This window comes from Chelmon rostratus, chromosome 19 (genome assembly GCF_017976325.1).
Source record: "Chelmon rostratus isolate fCheRos1 chromosome 19, fCheRos1.pri, whole genome shotgun sequence".
Taxonomy (NCBI): Eukaryota; Metazoa; Chordata; class Actinopteri; order Chaetodontiformes; family Chaetodontidae; genus Chelmon; species Chelmon rostratus.
Genome location: NC_055676.1, coordinates 12640952 through 12653739, shown reverse-complemented (window position 1 = coordinate 12653739; position 12788 = coordinate 12640952). Strand labels below are relative to the sequence as shown.

Sequence of the window (12788 nt, the reverse complement as noted above, 5' to 3'; positions counted from 1 at the left end):
CCTCAACAGTTTTTTATAACCACGTCTCTGTATGATTCAGCAGCACAGGAAGTGGCAGTTATGATTTCCACACTAGAAGAACATTTCAGTTTCCTCACAGGGGTACAAATGTGGCAGTCCAAGTTTCATATCTTGAAGCCAGGGCTCCAAATCAGACATCATGCCGCCACAAATTCACCCCATGGACGTGATTGATCTCATGGATTAATGTCCTCCTGCAGCTGATGCACTGTCACTGTGGTCTACCATCAGTGCCTTGAAGTGCCCGAGTTGTTCAAATCTTAGACAGAAGTGTGATCAGAAGTGAACATGTGAGAAAGACCTGGTTGCAGAACTGAGCATTTCCTGCTGCTTCTTATGTATTAGTAGTCAGAGCATCAGGACACGCAGAGCGAAGTTCAGCAGCACCTGAGCTCTCCTCGGCTTCCCATCAGAAAGGTAAGACTCATCTTCTGCCAACCAGCAGATGAAAGATCTTTAAATGAAAACAAGCTTCTAATGAATTTTACTTCCTCACTGATGCTAAACTAAAGCTGTCGTTTCTAAGGGAAGTCTGTATCTCCCTTCTGAAAATGTTATGTAGTGCTGTGTTGTTGTTTTTTTAAAGTGTGAACATTTCCTGTTTCTGCTATCAAGCAGTGCTACACCCAGCATGTCAGCGCTCGGAGGATGTCGTCCCAGAAAGGCTGAAATGAGCTGAAGTCAACGTGTACCAGATATTTGCGCTCACATCCGTCAGCTCTGCACAAGCAAGGTAAGATGCTGACAGGTGTCTCTGAGGGCGCATTTCAAATCCCTGTTCTGGTTGAATGTTGCTGGTCTGCGGGCCTGCTGTTTGATTTTATGCAATAATGTTGGATAAAGTTTGCTTCCTGCTCTCTAAAAATGGTATTTACCATTAGGATTTTTCTCAAAAAGGAGTTTGGTTGATCTGCGTTGCTTACTTCCTGTCTAACTCTGAATCCTTTGCTGCAGTTTTATAGCTTTCTCATGTTAGAAAATGTGGATTCTGCTTGTACAGACTGCCTTTAAGAAAGCTTCAGATTTACTCGAACATCCAGTAGTTCTCTTTTTTCCTGCTGTAAAAATGCTACAGTGGGTGTGGCGAAAGAAGCATGACCATTTCATCATAAGCTGTCACTTGCAGACACATGACACGCTGATTTCTCCCTGTGTGTGTGTCTTTTGACGACAACATCTAATAGTTTCACATTGCAACCTGTGAATTTGTATCTTTTCTCTCATCTCAGGTCTTTTGAACAACAATGTTGCCGCTCAGCGTGAAGATGTATCTGGCTCTGCTATGGGGAACGTTTGTTTTGTTTTCTGTGGAGTCCATGGGCACTCCCATCCCAGACCCCAGCATGAACTCAACCGCTGGACCCAGCGAGACGTCCGAGCCGCCGATCAGTGCACATGTAGCTCATAATGAAGCGGGGACGCAGCCTGGGGCCTGGTATCCAACTCACAAACCTGCAAAAGCGAGTGTTTCTGCAACAGCTCAGACCACTGTTCCACCCGCAGTGGAAACAGAGGAGGGGGCCGTCACTCATAGCAGTGACAGCTCATATGACAGCATGACTGCTTTGGTGGCCACGAACGCTGCAGCAGCGACTGCAGGTCCACGGCTGCTTCACACGGCCACAGCAGTGACCACAGCAGCAGGTGAAGCAAGACCTTCCAACAGCATGACGATCTCAGGAACAGCAACACCCGCTGAGGGTCAGTTCCATCAGCAGTCAGCCACCACCTCTAATGCAACAACCTCTGCAGCATCTTTAACAACAGAGTCTTCGTCGTGGCCTACGTCCACCACTCAGCCTGCAGAGGGTCAGTTCCATCAGCAATCAGCCACCACCTCTAATGCAACAACCTCTGCAGCATCTTTAACAACAGAGTCTCCGTCGCGGCCTACGTCCACCACTCAGCCTGAAGCTACGTCCAAATTATCTTCCGCCGCCTCCCCCGCTCATCCTACTCAGACTTCAGCCTTCATCGAGAACCTCAGCAGTCCCTCAGCTTCTCCTGCGTCCGCAGTGACGGCGAACTCCACCTCTGAGGCAGCACTTGTGTTCGACCCCACAGCTTCGCCTGTCACAACGAGTGAGACGTCCGCCACCAGCACTCAACATTCAGCTATGTCTCAGCACGCTTCTGTTCCAACAATCCGCATCTCCACGTTGGGGTTTACTGACCCAGGAGGGTCGAGGTCTACCGCCGAGCCTCCTGCTATCTCGTCCTCAACTGATCCTGCCAACACCACCCCCATCTCCACCAGTCCCACAGGAATCTTCATCCCTCATGTGCCCAAGAGGTTGCCGATCCCAACGGCCAAATCAACTCCGGCAACTGCAGCAACGCCGCGTGAAGTCTCAAAGAGCCCCCCCAGCGGTGATGTCCAACCCTGCTCCACCCGGGGCGTGGTGAAACACTGCCTCATCGCCATCGCCTCCCTGGCTGGGTTGGCCACCATCTTCATGGTTTCTACCATCATCCTCTGCACCAAACTTTCAGCAAGGAAGTACAAGGTGAAACCCCAGCCGGCCACAGAGATGATGTGCATCTCTGCCCTGCTGCCGGAGAGGATTTACACCTACTCGAGACAACGCAGCCCAGTGACTAACGGAGTGCTGGTGATGCATGGCGGTGGAGACAGCGACGAGGAGGGTGGAGATAACCTCACTCTCAGCAGCTTCCTTCCAGAAAATGAACGTTCTGTTTAGACATCATCAGACCTCAGATTGGACTGATCTGTCTGATGTCAGTGATGTGGAAACAGTTGCTGTTTGAATAAACTCGTACTTCCCTTTTGATGTCTGCGGTTCGGCTTCGCTGCACGCCCTATTCTTGCGAAGGAAAAGAAACCACACACACACGCTGCCTGTTCATGTCCCTTGAACCGTATCTGCCATTTGCAGTTGGTAAGCTCGGGTCATCAAATGTGTATTTTAGGCAAGAGCCAAGATTTTTTTGCATAACTTTACACTTGCCCTCCGCCGGAGACTTTAAGCCCGGGTCGGGAGAGTGATCAAAGATTTCTTTTTTTGAAACATCCTGAGCTGAGCCCTGATGGTGTTTCACTTAGCGACGGGGGGACAGGAAGCCTCGTTTTGTCAAGGGATTACTGTTCTTCACAGACGCTGCACAGTTTACAAGCGCTATTCTGGCAGCACTGAGGCTTAATTGTATGAATGCTGTAATTTGATGAAGTGTAAACTTGATGTGACCCTTTTTAAGTGGGTGTTGGTGTAGAGATGGAGTTTCTTTATTGTGATAATTTATTAAACGAATGCTTTGTTGTACAGGTCTGTTGCTGTCTAATCATTTCTGGAAAGAACCATGTGATTTTGTGTTGGCTGCAGTAGCTCAGCACTGAATTGGAATTGATTATCTGGTAATTTAGCAGCTGAACACATTGTGTATTTAATGAACACCCTCTAAGGAAATGATGGGAAAACGCTTAGACCTTACAGACCTGTAAAGCAAAGGTTTCTCTAGCTGTATTGACCCTGACATTTAAAATGAGAACATGTTTTGAGTCATTCAGATAAACTTTGTGCTGTTTAACATAAGAGCTCAGGAGACGAAGGAGTTCTTGTTATGTGTCTTTAAATGGTTAAAAGTCATAATAAAACTGATCGCTCAGTGGACTTAGACAGTTCCCTTGTTTATGAAAGGCTTTATAAAGGGCTTTTCTTCTACGCTGGTCTGGGTTTCATATTCACTTCCCTTCCTGAAAAAAGAAAACAGAGCCCTGAATGCTTATCAGGGCCATGAAGTCAGGTTTTCTTCTTCTTCTTCTTCTTCAACTTCTTTTTTTTTCACACTCAGCAATGTGCAACCAAAACAGACACTGGTGACTATCAACAGAGCTGACGTGTAAACCTGGTGGATGCGGGACCTCATCTCTGACCATATAAAGCTAGACACGTCGCCACTGATCACAGACTCACAGACTCAGCAGACTTGCCAGAAATGCATTCACACACACACACACACACACATACAACCACTTGTAGGCTCGCTCATACACACTCACACTGTCTTCCTAAAGTGGTCACCGTGTGAGTTTAATGGCTCGCCTGTGGAGAAAAATCTCCCTTGTCCTGGCTGTTACGGGTGTTTTGTCCCCACAGGAAACATTAACCTCTTCCTGCATCATCTGGTCAGTCTTACAAGCTGCTCTCTGGCTCTGTCAGGCCTGCTGTTAGTCATTAGAGTCAGAGGCTGAGGTTACAGGGAGGGTCAGGCTGTCAATCAGGGGCTCCTTCTGCAGGAATCAGGGAGAAACACATTAAAAGACAACACGTGCCACTGATGAGGATGTTTGAGGATTTGTTCACGATGCTTTTGTAGTCATAAAGTGATTTTTTCATCCCGCCAGCCGTGTCCAGTTGGCCGCACAGGAGAGTGAGGGACCCTGCCCCCACACCACATTATAAACTCCTACATAACAAGAACAATCTGTGTGCAGGCCACAGAGCCCAGACACTCTCGGGGAAACTGAAGGGGGAGGTGAACACTGTTCACAGAGGCAGAAGGAGGGATTTGTCCTCATGGTGAACGACATCTCTTTTTTTTTCTTTTTTTTTTTTTGCACTATCCAGACAAACCTCCAGCCTGAAATCTGAAACTGCATAAGTGGCGTGGCTCACAGAGCATTTGCTACTTCTTGCTGCGCTCTCTCAGTTCACTTTTTCCAGGCTGGTTTCTCTCATCCTCCATCAGAGGCAATTCAAACAGAGACTCCTCTTCTGCCACACTGGATGGTGAGTTAAAGGTTTTGTCATTTCAGATTGTTTTCTTTTTCCTCAAAGTGCATTAGCAAGAGGCATGGGGGGTTTCTTGACATCATGTGAGCCCACATGTCAGTTTAAAGTGGCTGATGTGACAGCACTGTGATGCCTTCAGGGCAGCATCCAGCCTCAGACAGCAAAAACATGACCAGTGAGGAGTTTCAGTTTAAAGTGGAACAAAGACCGAATCTAGGTCATACTTCTTTTTTTCACTTTGCCGGCAAACAAAATTGTTAAAATTTGCAGAATGAAGATTCATTCCATGTGTGTATGTGTGTGTGCGTAAGACCACCTTATGTGCTTATGTTTATGGTGTCTGATCGTATACACATGTGTGGCCATGTATATTTGGTTTGGGGTGAGTGTGTGACTAATTCTGAAGAAAAAAAAAAAACTCCCACCCCCCCCTTTTCCAGATGAGAGCAGGGCTGCATGTGGCCCAGCTTGCACACAGATGGAGCGGAATAAGGATGAAAGTGCAGGAGCTGCTGCCAGTTGACACACAGACAGACTGAGAGAGCTGATTGTGATCCAGATAAATAAGCAGAGCAAAGAAAAGCGGCGTTTAAAAGTTCGCTTCACACAGTTTGGAAAAAAACATACTTTCCCATTTACTCCCTAGTGGTGTCCTTCTTAAGAAAGCCGCTCCAATACCACAAGAGTAAGTGGTCAAATATGCCTGTACTCAACATTTTTCACTCTATTTTCTTATACTGTACAGCATCTGTTTTAATAGGCTCTGTTTATCTGAAAAAGTAAGACGTTCAGGCCAAGCTGGAACAAAGCCAATATATTTAACTTTGTGGCGAATGATTGATTATTCCAGGGATCTGCTCATTGCTCATGCAAATTACATTGATATGCAGAAACTCAGCTGATATGCTCCAGAAATATGCACACAATGATGACATTTTTGTTTTCATATTCTGTTACTGGGCCCAGAATGTATTAGCATTACATTCAAGTTACAGAGCTAAGCATCAGTTCTGCACAGACCAGAGGCTCTTTCAAAAACACCCTCTGTCTTCTGTCCAAAATGTGTTTTAAACTGTTTCCAAGTTACGACTATATTAAACATAAAGAATATAAAACAGTACAATGTATAGACACAAATCGCTGATAATAACCTGGAAAAGAGATGACTTGTTGCGATATGTAATACAATGTAAATAAAAAACAGTGTCAGGTGCTGTTGAAAAATGGGGTATTTCAAGAACCAGAGGGCAACTCAGGCACTCCAACTAGGAAAGTGTGTAGATCAAGGGAGGAAATGTTAAAAAGCTTTTATTATAGCAGCTAAATTGTTAAATAATTAACATGCCAACATATTTCAAACACTAGGTCTTCTCGCGTCCGAGCAGCGATTGGATTGGATTGTTCTCTGGTTTTTGATAATAAAACCTATTTCATGCACAAATGAAGCATCTTATTCTACCATCTGAGTCTTTGAGGATTCTGGAAAAGAGTATTAAACAACCCTCTGAGTTTTCCAAACATGACCAGGTATTTATTTGTCAGAGAAACAGATGCTCGGCTCTGTGAGCGCAAAGGTGATGGCAATACATGAGAGGTGCACGCTGTCCTCACGTATGGCGCTGACATTTCAGGCACTGACGTTTATTGTTATTTACAGATCCTGAGGGGAAACGATGCTCCCGATGGCCCTTCATCTGACCGGTCTGTGCGTTGTGTTTTGCATCAGCGGCAGCTTGGCCACACCTCTACCTTTTGACAGTTCTCTAGAGGGAAGCACAGACGAGGAAGAGCTCAGTAACTTCACTTCCTCTCTGCCCACCAGCAACAGCTCCTCTGAGTACCAAACCACACCTGTTGGCCCCACACATATGGAAACGGACTTTCTGAGTCAAGTCGTGAACTTTCTGGAGGAGAACATGCTCCTTATCCTAGTTGCAGGCTCTTTTATCCTTCTTGTCCTCCTTATTATCTGTGGAGCAATTTTCATGAGCCGCAGGCGCAAAGTTAATGCCTACTACCCTTCCTCCTTCCCCTCGAAAATGTATGTGGACCACAGGGACAAAACTGGAGGTGCTAAACCCTTTAATGAAGTACCAGAGAAACCTGCACCTGAGCAGCAAAGTGAGCCAGTGGACTCTCACAAGCAGCTCCAGGCAGACATCATGAGGGCTGCCAAGAGCCTGCGCACACCAAATAAATGTGTTGAGTCTGCAGAGGGAGGTGACCCCAGTCAGAAAGTAGCAGACCACAGTCCCGAGGACAGCTCTAAACCAGATGACAGCATCCTGGACCAGCAGTTACCAAGTCTCCCAGAGGATAAGGAGCTGTGTGAGCTTTCTGACAGTGAAGCAGCTGCAGCAGCAGGCAGCCCTGAGCCGAATCCTCCAGAGCAGCCTCATCAGGAGGAAGATGATTCACAGGAGCCTCTGACTGGCAGGAGCCTTCGGCCCTCCTCTCTGCATATTCACAATGATTCTGCTACTCTTCAGCTGATCGCAGGAGAGAAAACGGCCTTCTGACTGTTCTGAGCATAGTTTTCTAGCGCTTTGAATCTGGGACTGGCAATTTGTCCAGGAGACCTTTGCAAATGTTTAGTAAAAGGGAAATGCAGAAAATGTGCCTTAATTCAGTTGAGGGTTTTTTGCAATATTTCTATTCAGTGCAGGGAAGATACTTGCAGCAGCCTGTGGCTTTATTCAGACTGGATTTATCATTCATACCACATTATAATGAACATCATTAACATCTGGTACAAAAGCTATTGAAGGATATCTCACTTTGTGTGTTTGTCTAACTCCCTAAATATTCCTGCATAAGAGACACTTTAGTTCACATTGTGGTCCCAAATACTTCAAACCTCTGTGTAAAACACTGAATGGTGATGTTTTACAGATCAGTGTTTGAATATTGAAGATTAGTCAAGCAAACCAGTTCCTGACAAAAGTTGTGGTTTACATACAGAAAGTTCAGATTTTCAGATCTCCTCAATTACAGATGTTTTTCATGGCAGATACAGATTAAACATTCCAGCAGAAGTGCACAGGTGTGCACAGCATTTCTGGCACTGCGCTTCATTTGATGTGATCCAGTTCCACAAACATGAGAGTGCAAGTAGATCACTGAAATGTTTCACATGGAGTCATCATTAATTAAAACAGTTAGACCTCTGTGCTCTTCTGTTTATGACAGGTCAGAATGTCTGAAATGTGTAGAAAAATGTCTAATATTCAGGCTGCTCAGAGTAATAAACTGCACTCAAAACAGAATATGATTCATCATACTTTTATTGCAGACAGTTAAGGAAGCATGACTATATAACCATAAATTACACTTAAAACCAGTGGACCCTTTCATTGTTTCAAGCCACTTTGCTTACTTGCATATCAAAAGGTCAGTGCTTGGGGGTGCAGTTGGGATACTTTGCTGTTCGCTTTAATGAATATCTCCACCACATCATTCAAAATCAATACTCGTCACAAAATCTTAAAATGGAACACAATCTCAAAAGTAAGGCTCAGCTCTGTACCAACATCCCAAATAGTGCTTACATTGTGCGTTTACGTGACAGGCTACAAAGGTACAGTATAGAGGGTTAGAGGACCACAGACTAATACAGAAAACCCAGTGTAACACTGCTACCGAGGGTTGACGATGGTGTACAAGTCAACAACATTATTAGGTGTGCCTCATCAATACTGCAGGAAAGTGAGGTGGTGATGCTGGACTACTGCTACTTCTCTTCTTGGCAGCAGGAAGCAAACAGTGGCACCCAGCTCAGAGTGAGAGTGCTCTTTAATTGCTGGCCCTGACTGCCTCCTGCTGGTCATCCTGTTGCTTGAGGCGATAGTCAGCCAGGGCAGCCTTGATAGCGTCCTCTGCAAGCACTGAGGAGGAACAAATGCAGGTTAAATATACATACGTGCGGGGCAGTTTGGAAAAGAAGAACATCGTTAGGAAAATAAACTGAAAACTTACTTGAGCAGTGAAGTTTAACAGGTGGAAGACAAAGCTCTTTGGCAATGTCGGTGTTCTTTATCATCAAAGCCTCGTCCACCTGGGAAGATAAGCACACAGGTCCAGTAACCACAAAAACCTTTCCAGTCGATGAGCAGACATGAGCAGAGCAGAATAAATAAGAGGCAGCTACAGGAGTGTTATGTGCTTCGCGTGTACACTCACAGATTTGCCCTTCACCCACTCGGTGGCCAAGGAGCTGGAGGCAATAGCAGAGCCACAGCCAAATGTTTTGAACCTGGCATCCACAATCTTCCCCTGGTCATCCACCTCAATCTGTCAAAATGAGAGCTTTTAAAGTTTTACTGAAATGCCAAAGGGGCAATGCACTCTAACATTAGTTTTACAAGTCTATGGTAACGATACAATAAAAAAACATTGTAAGTGGCCTTTATTTTTTTCAACCAGTGGATTAAAATAACTGTTCCTCCTACTGTTCTAGCAAATTGCACACTGTGTTTTCCCCGAAAAATAACAGGGGAAATGCTTTATAGCAATGCTAAACTAAAACATTAAAGATTTGGCACCATCTAGGTGGTAAACGGTTCTGAGTGTGATGCTTTTAACTGTGTTAACATAATTTAGGTTTAATAGCTCTGTGCATGTACAAAAGGGTGTAATCTATCAGTGTCTTGTGACAAACACACCTGGAGCTTCATTACATCTCCACAGGCTGGAGCGCCCACCAGGCCGGTCCCGACATTCTTGGAGTGTTTGTCCAGTGTGCCCACATTTCTTGGATTCTCATAATGATCCACCACCTTCAGACAGAAGAGAAAGCAAGCACTGTGTTAGCAAAGTGGGTTTAGGCACGTTGTTGAGATCATTCCACAATAATGAAATAAATGTGATGAAATGAAACAATAATATCATCCTGGGAGGCTTTATGCATTCTCCTATCATAAGAAAAGGAATGTCTATAAGTCCTGACCATCACCGTTATACAACTACAGGTTTTCACCATTACGTAAGGGACATAGAAATAACCAGATTAGGACCGGATTTCATTGTCAAGTATATCAGCTACTGCATCCTGCCCCCCCCCTCGCGGAGTTGCTGAGTCATTCTGACCAAAACAATACGAAGCTGAGCTTATATCACAATTACAATGCATGTCCTAAAAGGGACAACATTTAATACATAAAATTACATGTGACATAAACTTGGCAGATAATAAATGTAGTTAAAAATTTCTTTATGATCTTACAGGTTTTTAAGGAACTTTTTGGTGTATATCTTCAAAACAAAAGACACATAACTGGATGCTCACCAGTTAACAGCCCACGGTTACACTGCTTCACAGCCGAAACACCTTTTACCTTTGAGTAAAAGGTGTATTTAATTTAAATCGGTCAAACTGTTTACCAACATAAAACCAATTTTACTTAAATGCATCTTTGATTCAGATCGCCACAGCTTTGTGTCCCCATGTTGCATCAGTTGTTGACGCTCAGACGGAACATCTGCATTGGGCTGCTGTGTTAGACGGCTGAAAGATGCTGCATCCTCCGTGAAAATACAATTCTTCCACAGGTGTTACAGTACACTTACAGGTTTCTAGCACACTGTGCTCCTTCACCAACCCTGCAAGCTTATTAATCGGATGTGATTCAAGCATTAAAGCTGTGGCAGTGGCCAGCTGGGGGACAGATTAGTGACGTTATTCTGGTCTTCACTTTACAAGTTAGCATTAAACAAATATCTAATGTTAGCTAATGTTATTTAACGTGCTGGCCTCACATATGGGCGTATTTATCTCCTTCTGTCACTCCCCTGGGTTTGCGATATGTAGCTAACCCATATGAAAGCAGACTGATGTAAGGTATTTGTGCAGTCAACCATGTATAAACTAGCTTCTTGTGGTTAACCAGCTTCATCTAGTTTAATTACCTGAGCCCTGTAACCACTGTTAGCTACTCTTGATAAAGCTACTCTTATTTACTTTAAGATAATATTTGTAAACATTAACCAAACAGCAGCTATCACACTAAGACACAGCCTCGTCCAGCAAAGCTGTGGCAGACAAGGTGTTTTACCTTCTTGTGGTAGCAGCACTGGGTGATGAACTCCGGAGCAGAGAGCCTCCTGGTGATAAAAGCCAAAGGACTGAGACACTTGTTCGCCACTGTACCCGCCATGTTAACAGACACGCGAATGGCGCAGTTTCAAATAGGAGAGCAGCTCGAGCCCCAAGTACCGACCAACGCGTCACTGGCAGAGGGCGGCGCCAACCTGATCACATCTGCGCATGTGCACTTTGAGGTAAACCAGCGGAAGTGAAGATTACATTTATTTTCATAATACAGTACATTCACGGTGAATACTCATTAATCCAATAAAAAACCAACATTTTATTTCAAGAAAAGATGCAACTATTAATATTTTTCTACGGAGAAACATATTGAAAACATTGCGAGTGAGCGCTTATTTTTGCTTGTTATTATTGTTATTTTTCTGTCAATCAAGTAATCTTTAATTTACATGTTTTATTACAACGACTTTTATTGGTAGACATTATCCATCCTAATAAGATGTTTAAGCAAACTCAAGATTGAGGATGGCTACTTGTAGTTTCCATGAGTATTTTACCTCTACTGCAAAACATTCTAGAGGCAACTGTACTTTTTAACTTGACTGCATTCAATTGATAGCTATAGCTACTTGTCAGAGTAAGCAGGTATATTACTTTTTAAATATGGTGCATTGTTAGAAATTACACTACTGCTGATGGAAGAAGCGCTGAGACCCTTTGACTCTTTACTTACGTAAAAGCAGCAATACTACAATGTGAAAATGCTCAGTTACTGTTATAACATCTGCATTCAAAGTTGCACATCAACAAGGTCAGCTGGCAAAAACATCCAATTGGTCCACAGTCAACATGTATGAAGAATGAGGATCAAGATAAAAAAATGAATAATGGATGAATATTTATTTGTCTTAGAGCAAGTAGTTTCTAATTCTTCATGCAAATACCTCTTGACATAAAATAACCTAAAATTTCACTCTGCAAGGTTTCTGGTTTCAGATAAATTAAAGAAGTATTAAACAGAAATATTTGGGTAAAGTAAAAGTACCTAAAATTGTTCTACGTATACTACTAAGTACATTCTGATAACAATGTATAAGGGACCGTTCCACAAAATGAATACTTTTAATTTTGCCACCAATTCCAGTGGTAACAATCCTTTATTTAAATCAAACTATGAATGCACTTAAGTGTTTTGTAAATTGTGTTTTTTGAACTTTTACCTCAGCAAATGATCTGAATACTTCTTCATATGAAATAAATGAAAGTCAGGATGGGGTCTTTAAAGGGAAATGGTAGAACTGACTGCCTTTAAAGAAAATAGATGCTTGGCTGGATCACACAGATTGTTGGTTAATTGGCTTAGTTGGCTGATTATTCTTTGAAAATAATTTACCCATCTTTTTTTTTCTGTAACGTAACAGTGATGTTTTTAGGGAACTGTCCCCACAACAACGTCATTGCAAAACAGGAAATGAAACATTCAGAGTGAAAAGTTGCTTAATAAAGTAGCAGAATCTGAGCACGCAGGCATTTATTTAATAAGGAATGGTAGGAACTCTGGGCCTCCTGAAAGAAAGAAGATTCACTGTTCACTCTGTACACAGTCAATAAAGCTCCTGTTACAAATTCCTACACCTGGATGACTGAAAACCTTAAGAGACAAAGAATACTAGTACTGCCTCATGGCTTGTGACATGATGGTGATAAAATCTTACTGTAAACATGCCATATTTACAGTTTATATCCACACAGGATGTAACAATATATATAATAATATAACCATTCTAAATACAGAAGCTGTTTCAAGCATGTGGAAATAATCACAGGCTGAACAAGCAAAACGTGGACCTGAACTTCCTCTTCATTGTTTGGCTTTCTACAAGACTATGCATGTAATATATATAATTTACCACAGTATGCTATACAACTTAATAGGCAACGTAAATGAGTATGATAAACTGAAGTAATTA

The 12788-nt window shown here is 43.2% G+C and overlaps 3 protein-coding genes across 4 annotated transcripts; 2 read left to right on the top strand and 1 right to left on the bottom strand.

Annotated features, from left to right (window-relative positions):
• The first annotated feature begins 105 nt into the window (after window positions 1-105).
• Window positions 106-3675, top strand: LOC121623191 (cell wall protein DAN4-like). Of its 2 annotated transcripts, none has more exons than XM_041960388.1 (3): window positions 106-438; window positions 640-754; window positions 1251-3675. In XM_041960388.1, exon 3 carries the CDS (start codon window positions 1266-1268, stop codon window positions 2721-2723), a length of 1458 nt encoding a protein of 485 aa, XP_041816322.1. In that variant the 5' UTR covers window positions 106-438; window positions 640-754; window positions 1251-1265; the 3' UTR covers window positions 2724-3675. The 2 variants fall into 2 exon arrangements, with proteins under 2 accessions (XP_041816322.1, XP_041816323.1); XM_041960389.1 differs by having other exon boundaries at window positions 637-754.
• Window positions 3676-4656: 981 nt separating this feature from the next.
• tmem119b (transmembrane protein 119b) lies at window positions 4657-7956 on the top strand. Its single transcript, XM_041960762.1, has 2 exons — window positions 4657-4769; window positions 6430-7956. Exon 2 carries the CDS (start codon window positions 6446-6448, stop codon window positions 7289-7291), a length of 846 nt encoding a protein of 281 aa, XP_041816696.1. The 5' UTR covers window positions 4657-4769; window positions 6430-6445; the 3' UTR covers window positions 7292-7956.
• Window positions 7957-8040: 84 nt separating this feature from the next.
• Window positions 8041-10975, bottom strand: LOC121623084 (iron-sulfur cluster assembly scaffold protein IscU-like). The gene is made up of 5 exons (XM_041960225.1): window positions 10823-10975; window positions 9434-9547; window positions 8952-9062; window positions 8748-8826; window positions 8041-8656 (listed from the first exon to the last, which is right to left on the bottom strand). Exons 1-5 carry the CDS (start codon window positions 10922-10924, stop codon window positions 8565-8567), a joined length of 498 nt encoding a protein of 165 aa, XP_041816159.1. The 5' UTR covers window positions 10925-10975; the 3' UTR covers window positions 8041-8564.
• Window positions 10976-12788: the final 1813 nt, after the last annotated feature.

Excerpts from the sequence above, each read along its gene's own strand:
- tmem119b (XM_041960762.1), top strand. The coding sequence starts at position 6,446 with ATGCTCCCGATGGCCCTTCATCTGACCGGTCTGTGCGTTGTGTTTTGC.
- LOC121623191 (XM_041960388.1), top strand. The coding sequence starts at position 1,266 with ATGTTGCCGCTCAGCGTGAAGATGTATCTGGCTCTGCTATGGGGAACG.
- LOC121623084 (XM_041960225.1), bottom strand. The coding sequence starts at position 10,924 with ATGGCGGGTACAGTGGCGAACAAGTGTCTCAGTCCTTTGGCTTTTATC. Across the intron at positions 9,063-9,433 it reads GAGATGTAATGAAGCTCCAG|ATTGAGGTGGATGACCAGGG; the intron begins GTGTGTTTGTCA and ends TCATTTTGACAG. Across the intron at positions 8,827-8,951 it reads AGTGGGTGAAGGGCAAATCT|GTGGACGAGGCTTTGATGAT; the intron begins GTGAGTGTACAC and ends TTATCTTCCCAG.